The sequence below is a fragment of the Littorina saxatilis genome, linkage group LG12 (genome assembly GCF_037325665.1).
Source record: "Littorina saxatilis isolate snail1 linkage group LG12, US_GU_Lsax_2.0, whole genome shotgun sequence".
Classification (NCBI taxonomy): Eukaryota; Metazoa; Mollusca; class Gastropoda; order Littorinimorpha; family Littorinidae; genus Littorina; species Littorina saxatilis.
In genome coordinates, this window is record NC_090256.1 from 59650013 (window position 1) to 59671134 (window position 21122).

Genomic DNA, 21122 nt, shown 5'->3' on the forward strand with positions numbered 1-21122 from the left:
AGAATAGCACGGATGAAGCGAAAAGGGCATGAGCACCGAGCTGTTCTTAGACTTCCAAGGTGGGCGTCCGTCTACTAAGCGTCCCTAGCAGCACCAAGATGGCAGAGAAGCCAGCCTGGAAGACTCCCGCGCGTACTCACGATCACCGGCTCTTCCAAGCCTGGATGTGTACACCAGTCTGGCACCACCAGCAGAGGCCAGGTAGCAGCTAAGAGCATGCTGGGAAAGCTCGCCCCGACTATGTGGGGGAGGGGCTTCAGGAGGGGCTTCTGGGGGAGTAAGGGGGAAGGGGGAGGGTAAATGTGACGTCATCAGGAGGGGGCTCCACCATAAGACGTTGGCAGAAGTTGTTCACTTTCGCAGCATCCGTCCAGCAAGTCACCCGACAAGCCGTGCAAGTGAGAGTCGAGGAGGCAGAGCTTTCAGTGAACCCATCTTGTTTAGTAGCTCCCTCACAGGTTGGTCATCTTTTTCAAACACTTTCTGTGCTCGTTTCCTTAGACTGTTCCCTTATGCGTATGTACGATTTGTTTCAGTGTATCATTTTGCCCCCGAGAAGATAGGTTAGTACTTCAGAGTCTCGTGGTGGGTGACCTCATAGGTTGGTCGACCGTTTTTCAACACCTTTGATAATTATTTCTGTTTTTCTTTCTTTCTTACTAACTTGTTAAAGTGTCCGTTGTTGTGATTGTAGATATTTCTGCTGATTTTCTAGGAGAAGTGTTGTCGAAAATGTAGAAACAAGAGTTTCAGAATTCCATGGGTTATCAGTGGGTGACCTCAAGTGTTGGTCAGCTTCTGTTGTTTTCCTTTCATTCTTTCTTTATCAAACTCGCAAATTGTCTCTCTTGGTGTTGGTCGCTTTTTCTACTGCGTATACATAAGGAATGTGACGAATACTTCGATGCAAGGGTGATAGGTTTAACATGGTTTATCAGTAAGTAATCTCGCAGGTTCGTCAGCTTCAATCGTGTTTCTGTTTTTCCTTTTTTTCTGTTTATCCTATTTTGATGTGGAATCTTTCTGCACATGTAAGCTGTTTTTTCTGCTGCTTTACCAAGAGAATATTTGTTAACGACTCAAATTCTTGTATCAGAATCTCTTATCAGTTCGGTAAAGTGAATGGGGGCGTGGCTACCGGCATGTCAGTCAAATTAAAGGTCGAGGAGACCAAGGGGAAACAGGAATGAACAGAGAAAAGGAAAAGTAACCTCTTTACCAGCACCATAGTACTGCTGTTATTCCGAAAAGCAACCACGGTTTCTACATTTTTGGTCTGATTCACTTATCTAGCAGATCCGTCTTATGAATTTTTGTCAGTCTGGAAATATGCCATTTTGTGTCCAACCGGTGGAATCAAAATGAGGTCAGTTGTTGAAGGTAGTATCAACACAGGATAGCATCATATTTGTATATCTTCCTAATATGAAACTGATAAGTGCAGAAAAGGCAGCCCTTTGCGATGAATTTGCTTGTCTTGCAAATCTCAGGGGGTACGCCGTTTGGCTACAGTCCAAGGATGGTATCGGCTGAAACCGTGTTTCGTCATCATTTCATTACGAGCCCTTGGGCTCATTTCATTTCTGCATGGTGTTTTTTTCGGCTGCGAGGGGGATATAATCAGACTTTTAGATACAGGATTACAGCTCTTTTTCTATTAACAGTATGCAGGTACAACGTAGAGTGTTGTACAATAGCCCTGTACCGTTATCCGTGCGTGTTTTGCTGCTCCTAGATATGGCCATGCCACCACAATTCCGCATGTGTGCTGTTATGACTGTTTTCGGGTTCGTTTTTGTGACTATGTTTTCTCGTTTGTAAAGATTGTATGTATGTGTTGTAGGCTTTTAGTCGTTCTATTTTTCCATAGCTCCATGCATAGTCGGTGTGTCTTTTCGTTTCCTTGTCTGTTTTCTTATAGGGGGGGGGTCGGAGGAGGGGGACGGCGGTGTTGATGTGCGCGTGTTTTGATGTGTATGTTTTAATCAGGGCATTTGTTTCTGCTGCATTACTATGATGTATAGCCTACATCGTGTTACATACATGCTTAGGTGATGGGGTTCATCCTTTTACAATATCACTTTCTTCTTTGAAGTGGTGTGGTCTAATGATGTAATCTTTCAATATATGCATTGTAAACAGGACAATTTGCAATGCAGTGTTGGCATCCTAGTAAATCATTACAGGTATATTTCTTGTGAATATGCGATTTAAAAAAAAGTTAGCTAATCTGTATTCAGGAATAAAGGGAATAGTCATACAATAATGTGTTAAAGAACTCAGCTTTGACACATCTAAAAAAAATACGCCAAGAATCATTATTTAGATTCATCATTGAAAGTTATGTGACCCAAAACAAACTAGTAAATCTGCATCCATGGCCATGCAGAAGTGAAGACAATCTTACTGATGTGTTGATGTCAACAGCTTTAAAAAGTATGCTGGGGTAACCGAAGATGGCTGACAAAGGGGTAAAAACCCAACACTGATCTTTGTGCTGTGTCTATGCTCGGCACGTTATACGCGAACACAAGTGTGTAGGTGTTCACAAAATAACCAGCGCTACACCAAACGAAAGCGCAGTTTCAATGTAACGCTCACAAGCACCGCGCTTTGCTACTTTTCTGGCACAATGCCAAACACCTGGGAAAAGCAGCAAAGATGTGAAGGAAAATCTTACCTGGCGGAGAGGCCCCCTCCCCCGTCTAATGAGGAAGAGTTAGGGGGACTGTATAACTCGTGTGTACGTGTGTGTCGGGGGGGGGGGGGGAGGGATGATGAGGAGGGACCGGAGGAGGGGGGGAGGGTGTTGGTTCCAGGTCCATGTCTGTGTGTATAGGCCGGGGTAGGAATGTGTTTACCGGGTTGCTATAGCGGCTCTTTAGAAGGAGAGTGCATGGATGTACAACTGAACGTCTTGAAGGCAAATTACACTGGTGTGTCTGGCACTTATGATCGATGCGAATTCTTTCTTTCCCCTTCTCGAACATTAACATAAATCGCATTTGTCCTCAGCAGAATAAGGGAAAGACTCGAAGGGGGCGGGGAGGTAAAGTAATGAAGGCTTTCTTGCAAAGAAAGAAACTTGGTCCTTTTTGCTTTTTACAATTTTTAATTTTTAGTACATTATTATATTGTCAGTAGATTAATTATAGGTGAAAGTGCCCGGGCGCTTCAAAACATGAAACTGATGTCTCTTAAAATAAATCAGGAATTTCTCCTTTCTATGTCTATGTGTACAAAGGTGAATCACGGACAAAACTGAGCAGTCTGCGAACTCATATTGATGGTTCAAAATGTCGCTTCTGCCACTATCAAACGTAGGCCTACATATACAAGCGCCTTGATATGACTGATATACGAGGATGCGTTGCAGTACCGGTTTCACAGTTTATTTTTATACAAAGATAGCAGAAAGGTTTTCATCCTTTAGCCAACATATCAGATAGTGATGTTCATGGGATGCGTAAATAAGACAGTGGTATCCATATAATACACATACTGTCACTGAGACAGGGATATTCGCACGATACGAAAGGTTATTTACACAGTCAGGCTTTGCCAATCAAACGATACGAAACGCTATTTACACAGTTGAGGCTTTGCCAATCGTAAGATACGACAGGTTATTTACACAGTTCAGGCTTCGTCGGCGATAAAGGCTGGATCTGGGTTGGATTTACCTGGCTAGCAACCATTCTCCAGATGTGGAATACATCCAGACTGCCCCCTTACTCATCATCATCAACTCTGCAAATACTGCCACGGCAGCTCGCTCTTGTACGCATACCTCGTCCAACCCACTCAGTGCTCAGAAAGCATGCAAGCAAAACAAAGTCGCTAGATTTTATGCTGTATTTTCATTGAAGCCGTGAAAGTTTTTACAGTCTGGGTTACGTCTAAGACATGATACTGATTTCAGGCGCCTTTGGTAGCTGAGAGCAATGGGTAGTGGGATTGTGTAGAGCCCGACGGTATTGGAACACATGTATGTCAGTTCATGCAAGGCACGCGCACATACAGACAGCATTCCACAGCACACAACCCCCCCGCTGGCAACAAGGCAGAAAATGTGCCGTGTAACGGGATTCACGTGCTGCAATGGGTGCACTGTCAGAGACCGTCGAGTGTTCTCCATGCAGTTCCCTTTATGTTCTCCATACAGAGGAACGTCCCTTAAAAGACCCTTAGTTTAAGACGTTGCACTTCTAAGACCTTGCTCAAAGTCAAATGGTTTGGTCATATATAACCTCTAAATGTACTTCATCTTAAGACTCAACCCTTTTTCAAGACCTGATTTTCTCAGATTTATGGAGGTCTTAAAATGGGGTTCCACCATACAGTTGTGTATGTTCTCTTTGTTTTTACACCACCGTGTATAGGTTTCACTCTGTCTGTCTGTCTGTCTGTATTGTCTGTCTGACTGTCTGTATTGTCTGTCTGACTGTCTGTATTGTCTGTCTGACTGTCTGTATTGTCTGTCTGACTGTCTGTATTGTCTGTCTGTTTGTCTGTATTGTCTGTCTGACTGTCTGCCAAACGGCTTAGATTAGATCTCTGGTTCTATTCAGTCAGGCTTCGGTAGGCTACCGTGCAGGGCAGTAGTGTGTTGGAACGCTGCCGACACTGATGTAGACAGCACGCCGGCAAAACACTATGTCAGTTCTACTTCTACCGATGCACGTAAGGTGTTAATCAAGGGCACTCCACCTCCAAGGGCTGTAGATGTCAGTTCCTACCTGAGTGCCATTTGCATCACCCACCTGCGACTGAGTGCTAAGGATTGAGCTAATTTGGCGAGGTCTCAGTCTGCTGTCAAGGATTTACCACTCGTCTGCCTTAGTTCTAGCCAAAGCGGGGTCGAGTGGGAAAAAGAATGAAAGAAAGATAGAACAACTTGATAACTGATTATGGAGATAAAACTAGAGGAAGACAGAACGAAAGAAACTGAAACAGATAGTGAAAGAGAGAAATGAGGAGAATATCAGCCACAGATGTGTTCAATTATAATTTAAGGAACGGTCATTTCTAATTAGGCCATTGCTTTTGCAGGCATTGCGTTTGGGTCAAGGGCTTACTTCTCACAGTGATGGAAGATTTTAGCCATGTTTGTTGCCGGCCGGTTTTAGAGCCGAAAAGACATTTCTTTTCTTGGTACTCAAAAACAAGTCGCGTAAGGCGAAATTACTACATTTAGTCAAGCTGTGGAACTCACAGAATGAAACTGAACGCACTGCATTTTTTCACAATGACCGTAGTCCGCCGCTTGTGCATAACGGAGTGAAACTGACGAGCCTGTTCAGCGCAGTAGTGGTTTCGCTGTGCTGCATAGCACGCTTTTCTGTACCTCTCTTCGTTTTAACTTTCTGAGCGTGTTTTTAATCCAAACATATCATATCTATATGTTTTTGGAATCAGAAACCGACAAGGAATAAGATGAAATTGTTTTTAAATCGATTTCGAAAATTTAATTTTGATCATAATTTTTATATTTTTTAATTTTCAGAGCTTGTTTTTAATCCAAATATAACATATTTATATGTTTTTGGAATCAGAAAATGATGTAGAATAAGATGAACGTAAATTTGGATCGTTTTATATAAAAACAAAATTATTACAATTTTCAGATTTTAATGACCAAAGTCATTAATTAATTTTTAAGCCACCAAGCTGAAATGCAATACCGAAGTCCGGCCTTCGTGGAAGATTGCTTGGCCAAAATTTCAATCAATTTGATTGAAAAATGAGGGTGTGACAGTGCCGCCTCAACTTTTACAAAAAGCCGGATATGACGTCATCAAAAGTATTTATCGAAAAAATGAAAAAAAGTCCGGGGATATCATTCCCAGGAACTCTCATGTCAAATTTCATAAAGATCGGTCCAGTAGTTTGGTCTGAATCGCTCTGCACACACACACGCACAGACAGACAGACACACACACACACATACACCACGACCCTCGTCTCGATTCCCCCTCTATGTTAAAACATTTAATCAAAACTTGACTAAATGTAAAAAGAGGGAACACACGCAGATGAACTATAGCTCTTAGTCGGTTCACTTTAACATCACTTCTGAAACTCGGTGACTATGTCAGGCTTTTTGACCCCCCGCGGGTCAGGGGGAAGAATTTACCGATGCTCCCCAGCATGTCGTAAGAGGCGACTAACGGATTCTGTTTCTCCTTCTACCCTTGTTAAGTGTTTCTTGTATCTATAGAATATAGTCAATGTTTGTACAGATTTTAGTCAAGCAGTATGTAAGAAATGTTAAGTCCTTTGTACTGGAAACTTGCATTCTCCCAGTAAGGTAATATATTGTACTACGTTGCAAGCCCCTGGAGCAATTTTTTGATTAGTGCTTTTGTGAACAAGAAACAATTAACAAGTGGCTCTATCCCATCCCCCCACCCCCTTTCCCCGTCGCGATATAACCTCCGTGGTTGAAAACGACGTTAAACACCAAATAAAGAAAGAAAAGAAATGTCAGGCTTTCGTAAAGGCTCATAACTTGTGCAATAACAGAAAATCAGAAACGAAATCATGGCTCTTCGCTGCTCAGTTCAATGATGCTGAAATCGAACACAAAAGTCATGATATTTGTAACTGATTGTTATTTGCAATGGCGGTTAGTTTTAACTGGTTACGATGTAAAAACAAATAAGTAAGGGACTTACAAATCTAAGCCCCCGCAAGGCGAGTCTCGGCGACAAACTTGGCCAAGGAGGCAAGGCTGCCGTCAAATTGATTTGCCTCCTCTGAAAACACGGTTAATTAGTTGCTGGGGGAAAGTTCGTGCTTTTGTGGTAAACGTCTTCTTTCAAATAAAACAAATGTACGCTGTACTTTAATGCTTTAGGAACATTGCCAGAACTCAGAGAGAGAGAGAGAGAGAGAGAGAGAGAGAGAGACTTGAGAGATAGAGGCACGTGCGGAGCTCGCGAGCTGGCACCTTTCTGCTCATGCGCAGAGATAGACAAACAGACGATAGCAAGAGTTTCCGGAACAGCTGTCCTTTCAAGTTTCTTCCTCAAGTCTGTGTAGGGAAAGGTAACACGTCTATCACAGTCTGTGTGTTCCTTCGCTGTGGGGATTTGTAGGTACCCTCAACAGTTTTCTGTTTCTGAGTAAATGATATCTGTACATTGACAAATGTGTCCAGGGCTTCGAGTAACTGCCAGGCAGAAAAATTCATGGTTTTCCCAGATTGTGTCTGGTAAAACTGAGCAGCCGCCAACCGTGAACCGTGATACCTCTTCGGTCAGGGAAGGCGCAAAAGGCACCTTCATTTTGTCCTTGCTTGAGAAAATTCAAGGTGGAAAAGCAGGAACAAATGAGAAATAGATAATTATTTCAATCAACACTTACATTAAACCGCTTTGAAATAAAAAGTTAGTTTGCGAAACTGGGGGTCGTAGACCTTTCAGGTAGGACCGGTGTACACATTACCGTCTTCAATCGGTACATGTTGCTGTGCCGGACTGACATGGGAAAAATGCGAATACGATATAGTTATGCCTAGACGTCTAAACAGTTCTACACCATTCTGAATGAGTTCTACACATGATATTGCAGCAGTAGCTGGATGAGCCTCTCGTAAAAAAAAAGAAAAAAGATTCAGCTTCTCCTCTCCTATCCGGCCCCTCTGGCTATTCCTGACTACTCTTCTTTTGGCAAACCGGCAATGTTGTGGATCATTTAGTAGGCTATAATTATGCTGGTTTGGCCGCAAATTCAATTCTCAGCTATCCCAAGGGCCATGTCTCATTGTGTCTTCACATTAGTGTGACTTGGAATAATAGGCCGTGAAAAGTAGGATATGCGCCGAAATGGCTGCGATCTGCTGGCCGATGTGAATGCGTGATGTATTGTGTAAAAAAAATTCCATCTCACACGGCATAAATAAATCCCTGCGCCTTGAATATGTGCGCGATATAAATTGCATTAAAAAAATTTAAAAAAAATAAAAAAATAAAAAAAATCCTTGCGCTTAGAATTGTACCCACGGAAAACGCGCGATATAAGCCTCATATTTATTGATTGATAGTGCAGCCGTAAGCTTAAAACTGAAACTGAAGGCGAAATACTGCCGTTCCGAACTAAGTTTATACAGATTGATGGTGTCACAATTCATCCCTGCCCGGAATACTACCGTATTTATTCTTAAAGTTTTCAGTGTATTTCTATGGTTATCGTGTCAGCTGCCTGTTGCTTCGCTTTTTATGTACACGTAGTTAATTTGTTGTTTGCCCACTCAAGTTATTGTCGTCTTTGTTATTATTAACATTTTCATCTTTACTTTCCTTGTATCCAAGTTCTCACGGCTGGATTGTTTTTCTTTCTGTTGCAGATAAAAAATGGCAGAAGACGTGAGTACAGTTTGGTTTTGCACCTTATCATAGTAATCAGTGTTTCTACTGGCGCAGAAGTTGATAATACTAGTGTTCACGCTTGCGCACAAAGCGTTGAGTCCCCTGCTCATACACATCAGTATCGTGTCATGTTCCTACTTCTTGTTAATGAGGACGACAATCCTTTGTGAACGGTTTACATTATCTGTGAAATAGGAGTCTGAATAAATGCAAATGTAATTTTTTGTTTGGGAAACTGACCTCAGCATTTCAGTTCATTACATAAAAAGAGAAAGTAATTGTGTCCAATCACTTTAAACTATTTTCGATGAAGTCATTTGTCTGTGGATACATTTGTAAGTTTCCTACACTTATTTGAAAACAAGGAGTTTAATACAGCCAGGTACACGCCATTATTCACACGCACGTACACACACACACACACACACACACACACACACACACACACACACACACACACACACACACACACACACACACACACACACACACACACACACTCACTCACTCACTTACGTTTGAATTATTATGATTAAGATGAGAAAGTTATAGTGTCACTGATATTGATTTTGTGTCGGTTTATTAGACTTAGCGAGATGGGTTCCTTAGATGTTCCTTTATATTTGTGTGTCAGTGGGAGCCACTTAGTTGATGTATTTTTGAAGTGTTTCTGAATGCTCTTAAAGGGAATAGATAGTTAGTCAACACCCAGTCTAAACTTAGACTTTTTGCTTTGATTGCAATTGATTTTGAATTTTGTCCCGATACCCAAAATTCAAAGCTGAGATTGTTTTTATCATTATTGGTTAGTGGGGAGACGCGAGTGCGAAATAAATACCTAATTCTTAATTTTTGTTATTTTTTATATATAGACAGGAGATCGTGATCAGATTAAAAAAAAAAAAAAAAAAGAACACTAGAAAAAGAATTCTTTTCTTTTCGTTTTTGTCCTCTTACCGCTCTCCACCAAATAAGTATTGAACGCGCTTATAGTAAAATGTATGCGTAAGTTGTGACGAAATTCGGGACTTTGCTCAAAGCAAAAGGCCACATACCCAGGAAGAAGGGCTGTTTTAACGTCATGTACACTCTTTGGTGGGGTGGAGGGGAAGGGAGAGAAAGAATGAACTGATCCTTTCATATGAGTGACAGTCCATCACAAAATCAGTCTTAAGTCGAAATTTGGATGATTTGAGTTAGTTATTATTTTGAAATTGTTAGTCTTTCCTGGATGTTTAGAAAAAAAAAATTAAAGCTCTAGGTCAATAAATAACGATATTACGGCCATTTTTATGAAAGAAGTTGACCGGCGGCCATTTTGAGAAATCGGGCTTGAAAGTTTTGGAAGGCACCAGCTTCACATTTTCCTTAGCAACGGGGGTTGAAAATTAACCTCACCCTTCCAAATGTTGCACAAGTGTACTTTGATCTTTCATGCATCATTTAAATGCAAAACGAAGGGTTAAAAGAACAATTATCACCATTTTTGAAGGCTTTGTTTACATCATACATGTGGAGGAAAACGGTCAAATACAGGTCATACACATCAGCAAACATTTTCACTGTCATTATCAGGAATAAAGAGGTTACATGCATCTCACCTACGTTTTTGTCCATTAGTTTGACAAACACTTGAGCAAAATCAACTTACTTGTATCAATCACTTTGTTGGCATCGAATAGGAATACGTACAGATCAGAATGTAGATCCCAAACACAGGAACTCCTCCACTGTGACAGTCTGTTCACCACAAAAGCTCTTGCACATCAATGTTGACACCACCTCCAACCTCACCTTTATACATGTCACATGTCTTGCACTGAGAGCTGTAGAGCTACAATTTCCTCCGGATCAAACTGGGTGATACATCCACGACGAGTATTTCTGGGTGCAGCGTCGGGAACTTTAATCTGTTTGCAGCCAGTTCCATTGGCTTTGCAGCAACGAAGGCGAGTTCTCTCGAGCACATCACAGCCCTGTTGCAATTAACGAACTGCAGCATGCACCTCCATCACATCTCCTCTACAACTCGCCTCAACTACGTGTGTTCTTGCAGTTGATGCAGTGCCATTAGAAACGCCAACGGTGTTTTTGACACTGAAAAGCGGACGGTCTGTCTCCTCTTCGTCCGCATATTCAGCAAGCGTCACATATTTCGGCATGAGAATCGGAGTCACTGAATCCAGCAACGTCTTCGGCAAAGAAATCCAACAACAAATCTTGGAGTTCGTGGTTATTTTCAAGCGAATCGCAGTTGAGAAGCGCTGTCAATCGGCGTACGTCAGTCATTGTTTTGGTTTCGTTCAGCGAACGGAAATCATAATGTGTTACTTCCCCCTGGACTGATTTGACCAATGAGGAGGCCGTTGCTAGTCCTTTTTGGAAGGCAGACAAAGCTGATTGGTTCAATCTTAAAATTTGTTTACGTGCCGGTTTCCTTATTTGGAGGAAGTGGACGGGTATTTTGAACCACTGCGCAGCAGGGCGCGAAAGCTGATGCAATAAGCTTTCCGACGGTACCAAACTTGTTGGGGCCCTGTCAGGGATACACTAAGCAAATTATCGGTCAAAGTGAGGCATTTTGATGTCATGCTGGACTTTTTTGATGAATGTATTGCATTTAAATCCAATAATTTAACTATTTAGCGATTGATTTTGGCATATTTGTTTGGTTGTCATGTAATTTGGGGTCTACAGAACACGTTTCTGCAAAAAAGTGAATTTCACCCAGATAGACCCTCAGTGCCTTTTCCTCGAACTAGCTCGCTTTCGTCTGCTGCGACTTAAGACTGGTTTCGTGGTGGACCGTATTGATTGCTTTTAATCAACAGAACACCTTATCCTTGATTATGTGAATGGGTGATGCTAGGAATTGTGTTGCCTTTGTGGCATGCTTGTGCGGCGTGGTAGGATTGTACAAAATATGCTGTGTTACATGATTATGCGGACTTAGTTCTCTAAAATATCCAGGGAGTAAGATAAACCAATTTTCTGTAATGTTTTATTTGTGTGTGTGCTTACAATGCAACGAACTCATGACATTTCCAAAAGTCATTCTAAAGTCAAAATTCCTGTCTGATTATTAATGGTTTCACTCATTATTCAAATAAAAAGCATATATCTAGCTGCTGGAATTTGATTTAGTGAACGTTCTTTGTTTCTTGATCCCCGCAGATGTTTGGTTTGTTTTTATTCTTTCAAGCTGACTCTTCAATTTTAATGTAATATTATGAAGTATACACCACATTGAATAAAGCAATACCACGTAACAGCCACCTTTACCATTTTTCCGATGTCATCAAATTTACTATTTCTTGCCATATTGAAGGTGACAATGTCTTTTTTCATTTTGCGTTTCCTCTTAAATTTAAAAATGTGTAAGAAGCTACTTTTTGTTTCTTTCATGACAGCATATCCATGGGTATGACTGTTTAAGGTGGTTGTGGCATCCAACCTTCATAAGTATCTTTGTAACTTTTAACATTAAATTTTTCACAGTTGAATAATTGATATACAGTATACTCTGTCAGTGTTACGTCATAAATGAAGTCGTTGAGTGTTTGCTTTATTAGATACAGATCCAGAATGATTTTGGATGATTTATATGCAGCTTGTTGAGTTAGTTGCGTTTACGTTCATTTGCTGCAGTGCTATAGGCAAGCGCATTTATTTGCCATGCAGTTTTGCCAACGTGTGCGTCTGCAAAGTTCAATAGTAGTTCTTGTTTTGTTTGTCAACCATTAGCGTAGAGCCTAGGATTCTATATACCATTTGTAACTTTTTGTTGTTTTAGCGAATGCGCTTTGCTTGATTTTCTGTCGAGTAAAGAATGGTCCATGTGTTTTGTTTCAGTCTGATTTCCTGTAGTGTTTTCTGGTTCTAGGAAGTCGTGTGTCTTCCCTCCATATGACACTAGCCGGAAGTTTGCTGTACCGGAAGTAGATGATGTCAGTCCTTGGACATGCGTGTTGGTGTTCTGCATCTTTTCGTCTGTAGTGGCCAGTAAAGTTTGCAGTGGAGAATTGAATATTGAATGTCACGCCAAAAGGTCAAGAAATTGCCACAGTCGATGGGAAAATTTACATTTAAAACAATCTTTATCGAATCAAGTGTATTATGACCAGGATTACTTTTATACTGTCTTCCGTCCCTTGTAAAGTTTAAATGTAATGTAAAATAACGCCTCTTCCATGATTTAGACAGCGGGGGAGACATTTGAGACTGGCTGGGGATTGGGTAGGGGAAGGCCTGAGAAGGCGTAGTCTTTTTATAACTTCATAAATGTACACAGAATTCAACATGAAAACTTGTAAGTAGCTATAACACAATCACAGAGGGAAATTTGTCTTCAAAACATTTTGTGAACGTAGCAGCAAAGTCATGGTGGCAATTTCTTCGGCCTTTGACGGCTGACCACAACTCTAATGAGAAAATTTTCCATTCTATCCGTGCTGATCATGCCACGCCGCGCCTACAGGAGTCGGAAAAGGGAAAGGCCCGGGCCGGGCGTGCCACCTCCAACGTTTTTGCTAAAATGTCCAAGAAGCTGATGCAGGAGATGAAGGAGGTAGGGTGTGTAGACGGTGATTGTGTTTCATCTGTGTTTTGTCATTTGTGGTCACCTTCTGTCTCTTCCAGGCAATTAAGGCCAAACAGGATGAGCCTAAGAGGGCTCAGCGCGCGACCTCCAACGTCTTTGCCATGTTTCGTCAGGCACAAGTGCAGGAGTTCAAAGAGGTCTGAACGGTTATAACCGTCTTACGGAACCACCCCGATTTTTTGATTGTTTTGATTTCTTTCTTATTTTTTGGTACTTGGTTCTTCAACCGCTATTTTTGAATTTTTTTTAATGATTTTTTTTATACTTTCCTCTGTATCGATGGATGTTCTAATATTGTAATAAAACGACTAAACCAAAGACCGAGGTTTCCTCCCCGTTCGATGTGTAATTTTTACCCAAACACAATTTTTTTCCTTCTTGTTTTTGAACGGTATTGTGACTTGCCCAATTTTTATTTCTACCACAAACCATCTCGTCCTTATTTGAGTTGATACCCGGACAATTGACACCTTTACCTCGAAATACGTGTGCTGCAACACTACTGATTTCAAGCGTGAAATACAGTTTGAACTGTAGACCTCATACTAACGTATAACTAACATCTAACCTTGTACATCTTCTAACAATTTTGTTACCTTTGTCCAAGCTGAACGTATATGTACTTGAAAAGCTTTGCCAAATTCTTTACCATAATACTAACTCTAACACACATAACACTGGAACTCTCATAGCACACTCATTGCCACCAGGAAGCGAGCAGCCAACAGATTTAGTTTGCTTTCCAACACATGCTAGAAAACACAGCTGTTCTAACTAATAGGGCCAGTAAGAGATGGCTTCACTTTTAGTTGTGCAATTTTCAAGCTAGCTGTGCAATTTTTAAGCTGGCTGTATAATCTGAAAACTGGCTGCGCAGTCTTCATGCTGTCTGCATAATCTTTAAACTGGCTGTTTTAAGAAATGGCTTCACTTTTCTGTTCTGTAATCTTTAAGCTGGCTATCACAATCTTTAAAGCTTGCTTCGCAGTTTTCAAGCTGGCTTTACACACCTTGAACTGTCGCAGTGTTTTTGTCTCCCTAAAGTATTGTATTAGTATTTCGGATAGCCTACCTCACTCCTTTAAAGGCAGAGTAAGCCTCCCGTAAACCATCACAGATACGGTCAGGCTTTTACACACAGTACAAACACCATTTCATTTAAACACTCACCAATTGAGAACATCCTAGGTGCCCTCCGTAAAGAGCGAACAATTTTCAAAGAATTTATTTTTGCGTGGTTTATCTTACCCCTGAGCCATCGTGAACCTGTGTGATCCAGTTTTCCCTTTTCACAATGCAGTCGTCATAGTTAGTCATTTGAATGCGACTCGACGTGAGCTTATCTACAATAGCACGTTTTTTTTTTATGCACGAAACAACGGCTGTGGTTCACAAGAACTCTAGCGATGGCTTTTGACTGTTGAGAGGAACGGCGATTTGCACTGATAAACCGGCCGTCGTCTGCTACGACCCTTGCGTGACCCTGCTTCCGGGCTTTTCTTTTTTTAAACTTTCACAACTTCGAATTGTTCTGATCTTGTCTTGATGAAAAACGAATTCTTTTATGATTAAAGAATGTTTGTGTAACAAGCTGTCAATTTATTATTTAGATTTTAAAAGTTAGGTCTAGCGCAAAAACGAGGCGCCGTTGTTGTTAACGGAACAAGTCTACGAAAATAAATTCTTTGAAAATGTCTCACGCTCGACAGAAAGCAGCCAGGATGTTCCCGTTCGGTGAGCGTTCAAATGGAAGTATGCTTGTACTGTATTTAGACGCTCAGGGAGCTCTGTGATGGTTTACGGGAGGCTTACTGTGCCTTTAACTCGGCATCTGTTGTATAGTCAAACTAACTCAGTTGTAGACAACAAGACCTGAGCTTTCCCCATGCCAGTATTACCACGTACATAATAGAACAATAGCCTAGTCTCTTTTTACCTGCAGTAAAACAACCCCTGTTGACGTGCAAGTCACAATAGAATTTTTCCCCGTTCTAAAAAAATAAACGGTAATAGAAATGAGTTTAGAAGAGGAAACAAAGAGGAGCGACAGTACCAACGGATCTATCTACACGGACGCGGTACAGTGACCTTCGTTTTGGAGTGGAAAAACATAGGTCAACTACGGAAGCACGTGCCAGTGCTGTTTGGCCTAGTCAAGAAACATAACTGTTGGTTTTCATTTGTATTCAAAGTATCACTATCATCTCATTGAAGTATAGTGATCATTTTCACCCATACCAATCATTCATTATAATGACATTTTTGTTGAAGTTTTTGCCAGCACCCATGGTGTTTTGACTGCGATGACCCTCTGGCAACAGATGTTCTGTCTTTGTTGTCTATGAGTATGTCTGTCCATGAACGTGTGTTGTCTCATCCACGTATACTTTTTTTCTGTTTTGCATGCATTTGCTAATGTGTAACAGGATGATGATATTATAACAGAATAATGTGAATCCAGAACAGACTTATTTTAAAGCAGTGGAACTTTTAGCAGTATTATTTGACAGTTGATTGTCTAAGTCTTCAGTGATTCCATATCAATGAGCTGTGATTGGTAATAAATATGCAGTTAACTTTTCAATTTCCAATTATAATAAGCAGACAATGTCAGCAGCTAACAAAATCTTATTCTTAAAAAGAGAATAGAGGTTGAACGTGCAGCAATGGGCTTCGATCAGTAAAGATGACTCTACCAGGTCATATTATAATGCAGAGTTTTTCTTGAAGGAATTAGAATAACAAGAACAACACAGGTGAAAATCGTCTAAAGATTACATTATGCATTTCCTACTCTCATCTTTCAAAAAAGAAAAAGAAAAAGCAGATTTTGTGTGTGTGGTTTGGAGCATAGTTTATGCCAGTAGTTGCAAAGGATGTTGTAGTAATGTTAAGGATGTTAATTATGGTGAGAAGAACGCAGAATACAATGAGTGGTGTATTGGTACAGGCCTTCACGATGATCGACCAGAACCGTGATGGTGTTATCGACATTGAGGACCTCAAGGACATGTATTCCAACTTGGGTAAGATGATTCTTGTGTCTGTTTGACAGTCTGTCTTTGTGCCATTCCACTCTCGCTCTCCCTCTCCCTCTCCCTCTTTCTCTCTCTCTCTCTCTCTCTCTCTCTCTCTCTCTCTCTCTCTCAGTCTCTCTCTCTCTCTCTCTCTCTCTCTCTCTCTCTCTCTTTCAATTCTCCTCCTCTCCCGTGTAATCTGCTGTTACCATCTCTCGCCGTTTCCAGACCCCCCTCTCTCTGTCTCTCTCCCTCTTTCAACCTCTCCCTTCCTCCCTCCCCCCTCTGTCTCTGTCTCTCCCTCTCTCTCTATCTATCTCTCTCTCTCTCTCTCTCTCTCTCTCTCTCTCTCTCTCTCTCTCTCTCTCTGTCTGTTTACTCTCATTCTCTATCTCTTTTCCTCAATTCCGTTTACGCACACAAGCCGACAACCCTATAACAACAGTATGTATGATGTGCGTGCTCAGGTCGTATTCCTCCGGATGAGGAGCTGAAGGAGATGTTGAAGGAGGCTCCCGGCCCCCTGAACTTCACAATGTTCCTCAACCTCTTCGGAGAGAAGCTCAGCGGTAAGTGGAATCACTACACTGCTAGGCTAATATGTCTCTTGAGTCACTGACTTTTTTCAAACTACAAAAATTAGGGCGATCGTGGTTAATAGTATGTATAGATGTTATCGATGTTAACGGTTCTGTCAATAAACGACTTAAAGGAGATTGCATTATATGTTTCTACTGCTGCAAAGGGTATTGTTTTATTTGAAATCAAAAGCTATTCTTTTGTTGTATTACTTTACCATTCTCAGTGACGAAAAAAGTCATGCATACTTAATTGTCCTTACAAGAAGGTGGTATGGACAAATTAAATGTGACTGTAGTTGAAGACAAAAAAGAATGAGAAATAGAAAACGAAAACATTTTGCGAAATGAAAAAATATAAAATGGATTATTGAACTTACAGGTACCGACCCTGAGGATACCATCAGGAACGCCTTCGCCATGTTTGACGATGAAGGCAAAGGATTCCTCCCCGAGGATTAGTAAGTACTGCTTCTCTCTCTCACTGTCTCTCTGTCTCTCTGTCTCTCCCTCTTTTCTTACTCTCTCTCTTTCTCTCTCTCTCTCTCTCTCTCTCTCTCTCTCTCTCTCTCTCTCTCTCTCTCTCTCTCTCTCTCTCTCTCTCTCTCTCTCTCTCTCTCTCTCTCTCTTGAAGAGGCTTTTCACGAAATAATAATAATAATAATAATGATAACAACAACAATAGCGAGTGAGAGAAAGAGAGAGAGAGCGCGAGAGAGAGAGCGAGAGAGAGAGAGAGAGAGAGAGAGAGAGAGAGAGAGAGAGAGAGAGAGAGAGAGAGAGAGAGAGAGAGAGAGAGAGAGAGAGAGAGAGAGCGAGCGAATGCCCAGATGCGGGAAAATGGATGATTTCTTCAAAAATGCTCTTGGAATTAAATTGAACACGTTTAGTTTTTCCCAAAAATAATTTCTGTTCACTCTTTTGTGTGTTTCAGCTTGAAAGACTTGTTATCAAATATGGGTGACAACTTCACAGCGGACGAGGTAAGTTTATAAATCATACTCATTGCATCGCCTTTGCAAAAATGCGAGTCTTCTATTGTTTGCCTTCGTGCTTATCTTGCGTTTAAAGTTAGTGCATTCACCTGTTCTGCACTCAAACATCAACTTTTTATCTGAACGTTAATTAGTTTCAAAGATTTAACTGCACCAGTTTTACTTTCGGTGGTTAACGGCTATGTACGCCGGATTTGAAGATCAACACACTGTTGAAATGTGTCTTTCTGTCTGTTTATCCCGCTTTCAAGTTCTTCGTGGTTATTTTTTTGTTTCTTCTTGTCCTTCTTCCTCTACTTCCTCTTTTGACTTGACTATCGGGACACATTGGGGACACCATTTGCCATTCACACCGTTCACTAGATGAGCGCTACTGTTGTCTGTCGGTCAAAATATGTGAAGAGGATCATTGTTAAATGAATGGACAAAATGATGGATATACGGACAGACGGATGGATGGATGGATGGCTAGATGGCTAGGGGGCTGGACCTAGTTAGATGATGAGATTCATTGTTCCACCTACGCTTTTACGGCAATGCGATCATTGTTGGTTTAAACAGTATTTTATTCAGATACATTAAGACTACTTGAAGCCATGGAGTGTATGTAATAAAGGAGCACAAGATGAACTAAGATCATTGTTCAGGGCCGGACCCAGGGGGGGGTTCCAGGGGTTCCGGAACCCCACCCCTGGAAAAAGCATGTACCTTGCTTTGACTTTTACTAGTTTTAGCACCAAAACAATGCTGCTCTTAACCCTCAAAACAAGGCCCAGAATGCACCAGATTGCACAGATTTTAACCGTTTTTCAAAAATTTTCCGGGGGAGCATGCCCCCGGACCCCCCTAGTTCGCGCGCCTGCTTTGCAGGCGCGCGCTTGTGGCTTCGCCACTTCGCTGATTTGCCCCCCCAAAAAAGGAGGAACCCCCCCCTTACAACTCATTTGGTCCGGCCCTGTTGTTAGTTGTGACCGTGCACTTCAACGCACGCACAACGTTCCTTCACATCTTTAATTTTTTTTTAAAGAAGAAAAGTCAGATTCTAATCCACTTTGTGATTATCCTCGTGCAGATCAAGCAGACATGGAAGGAGGCCCCCTTGGAGAAGGGCAAGTTCAACTACAACGAGTTCGTGTCCATACTCAAGGGAAAACAGGAGGATGAGGGACAACCAGCCTAAGCAGCCTCTCCCCACCTTTAGCCTCTCATGTGGTCCCACCCCTCTTCTTCTCCAGCCCGTCGCCGCCGGCTAGACCCCCGACCCCCCGGGGGACAAGCTTCGAGAGAATTGTGCGCCATCTTTGTCACGTGACCGTTCTGAGACAAGATGGCGGCCACGCTGGGTGTCATGGACGAAGGCACTCGGCGCGGTGACAGACAAGTGACAGTTATTATTATTATTATTTATGATCCATCCATTGCTGGACTTGGACAGGCTTCTGGGCTCGAGAACAAAAGGGGTGATCTATTTATTTTTGATTTGATTTTTTTTTTTAAATATTCTTCAAACTGTAGGAATCTGTAACTGAACGGCCGGTTTAGGACGGAAGCCCTTCAGTTCCACCAACCTCTTTTTTTCTCTTTTATTTCTGTATCCATTTCAACTCCCTGGCAATATCCCGGGCCAAAGAGTGTTTAGCATTCCATGTACCATCTTTTGCCAACAACTTTATGAGTTCTTCACCGCTCGGCAAATAACACAGACACACCGTAAACGGACCAGTTACATCGTGATAACATCGGGGCAGCCGCCAAAGTAAAAGGAGAAAATAAGATTTATTGGTTTCTTGATAAACCGCGGAGCAGTTTCCTGTGCAGTCAAACTCTCTGCAGCGACCACCTGTGTAAAGCACTACCTCGGAAAAATCAGCTGATCTATAGTGTACATAGAAGGTCCAGATTAACAATGATGCTAGCTGGATGACTTTACACCTCAGTAGTGTCCTAGCCAAACATAGAACTTGGTCCCCGCGGACTGGACTCTGTAGACAGTTTTGACTGCTGAACAAGCAAGCGAGCATTCCCTCGCGCTTTTCTGTAAGATCTTTGCTTTGAGAGAAAAAGAAAAAGAATAACAACCAAGAAAATTGCTAGTGCCCTCCTACGAACAAATTCCTGGGGATAAAAGAAGGCGGCTGATATTAACAGCATCGTGATTGAAAAGTCAGCAGAAAGTGGAGGCGGGAAGAAGAGGGTTCTAAAATAAACAGAAGCGAAACGTACAGATATATATATCTTTGTCAGAATTTTTTCTCTCTCTCACAGAGGCTGATAAGTTATCTACCTCACCGGGGGTGTAAAAGTTTTCATCCCCACAATACAAGAGCCAAGGCGGTACACAACAAGAATACGGCCGAAAAGTGGATCGTCATGGAAACAAGCTGATGACGTCACAGTTCCAGGTAACTGGCCGGAGAAGCGCAGGCAGCGGCACTTTTTGGCTCAGGTAGACGGGAGGGAGAGAGTTATTTTTAGAATGGCACACCTGACTGGCATACACACTAAGTTTCTCTCTACATTTACATCGGCTTGGGCTCGCGGGCACGGTGATGGTTTGCGCGTGCTGTGCGCGTGCTGCATGCTAGTAGCGGTGAAGACTCTGTTGCTTATCTGTTGGCCCGGGAGGTTGTCGGTAACCGTAGAATCTCCGAAATCCGCATTGCTCCTACACGGCGTCCCGCTTCTTTACCAAATATAGTGATACCTCTGTTACCATGGCAACTCTCTCTCTTGCTCTTTCACTCTTTCTCTCTATCTCGCTCTCTCACTCTCTCTCAGTTCACGAATCTCATTCATACTACGATATTGCTGAACTGCGCTGATGTACCAACTACAGGGTAGAGTGTATGTAGTTAGTTTGCAGGTTGGAGAAATCTTGCTGTTCGTAACACTAACAGTGACAAAAAGAACTATAGAAAAGTTTGACTTGTAGACTGAACCGGCTTTGTGAATTCCTACTGCAGTTTGTACTATACATCTCATTTAGTCGTATTTATTCTTCTCCATACATTTGTTTCAGCCGTTGGGGTGGGCACAAATCTCCCAATGTTTTGAACAAAGCGAAGGCCATGTTTTCTATCTTTTTTCATGTTTTATTTTTTTTGTCTATGGAACTAATATTTTTTGTGAAAAATATGTATATTATGTGTACGAGTCTGACCTTACCGTCGTTCATTATTTGGGTATAAATTATCGGATGCTACATACAATAAACTAGCATACATTTACTATTTGCTACTGCATCGTTCCACTATTAACAAAAATCGTGAGCGACAAACATCAGTATGGCGCGTGTGACAGACTGGACGAAACTGACAAGTAGACCGAGTACTCTTTCTACTGGGGGACCGTTTGTACCCGGACACCGGAACGGGCGGGCCCTTGCATGAGTTTGCAAACCTTTGTGGAGTGTTCCTGTGTCCTGTGTTCTTTTTCCAATAAAAACAACTCTGTGCACAGAGTCTGCGAGTTTCGGGTTGGTTAATATATATATATGTTTGAGTCAAAGTGGGAAATTGTGTGTGTGCAGGGACGTAGCACACCTAATAAAAGTGGTAGGG

At 41.8% G+C, this 21122-nt stretch overlaps 1 protein-coding gene across 4 annotated transcripts; it reads left to right on the plus strand.

Moving 5' to 3' along the window:
• Nucleotides 1-311: 311 nt before the first annotated feature.
• On the plus strand, nucleotides 312-21030 carry LOC138982410 (myosin regulatory light chain LC-2, mantle muscle-like). Of its 4 annotated transcripts, XM_070355687.1 has the most exons (9): nucleotides 345-458; nucleotides 8351-8369; nucleotides 12256-12339; nucleotides 12850-12939; nucleotides 15923-15998; nucleotides 16457-16558; nucleotides 16950-17028; nucleotides 17502-17550; nucleotides 18635-21030. In XM_070355687.1, the coding sequence occupies exons 3-9, from the start codon at nucleotides 12334-12336 to the stop codon at nucleotides 18740-18742; spliced, it is 510 nt and encodes a 169-aa protein (XP_070211788.1). In that variant the 5' UTR covers nucleotides 345-458; nucleotides 8351-8369; nucleotides 12256-12333; the 3' UTR covers nucleotides 18743-21030. The 4 variants fall into 4 exon arrangements, with proteins under 4 accessions (XP_070211786.1, XP_070211785.1, XP_070211788.1 ...); XM_070355685.1 differs by lacking the exon at nucleotides 12256-12339 and having other exon boundaries at nucleotides 312-458; XM_070355684.1 differs by lacking the exons at nucleotides 12256-12339; nucleotides 12850-12939 and adding an exon at nucleotides 13011-13109 and having other exon boundaries at nucleotides 312-458.
• Nucleotides 21031-21122: the final 92 nt, after the last annotated feature.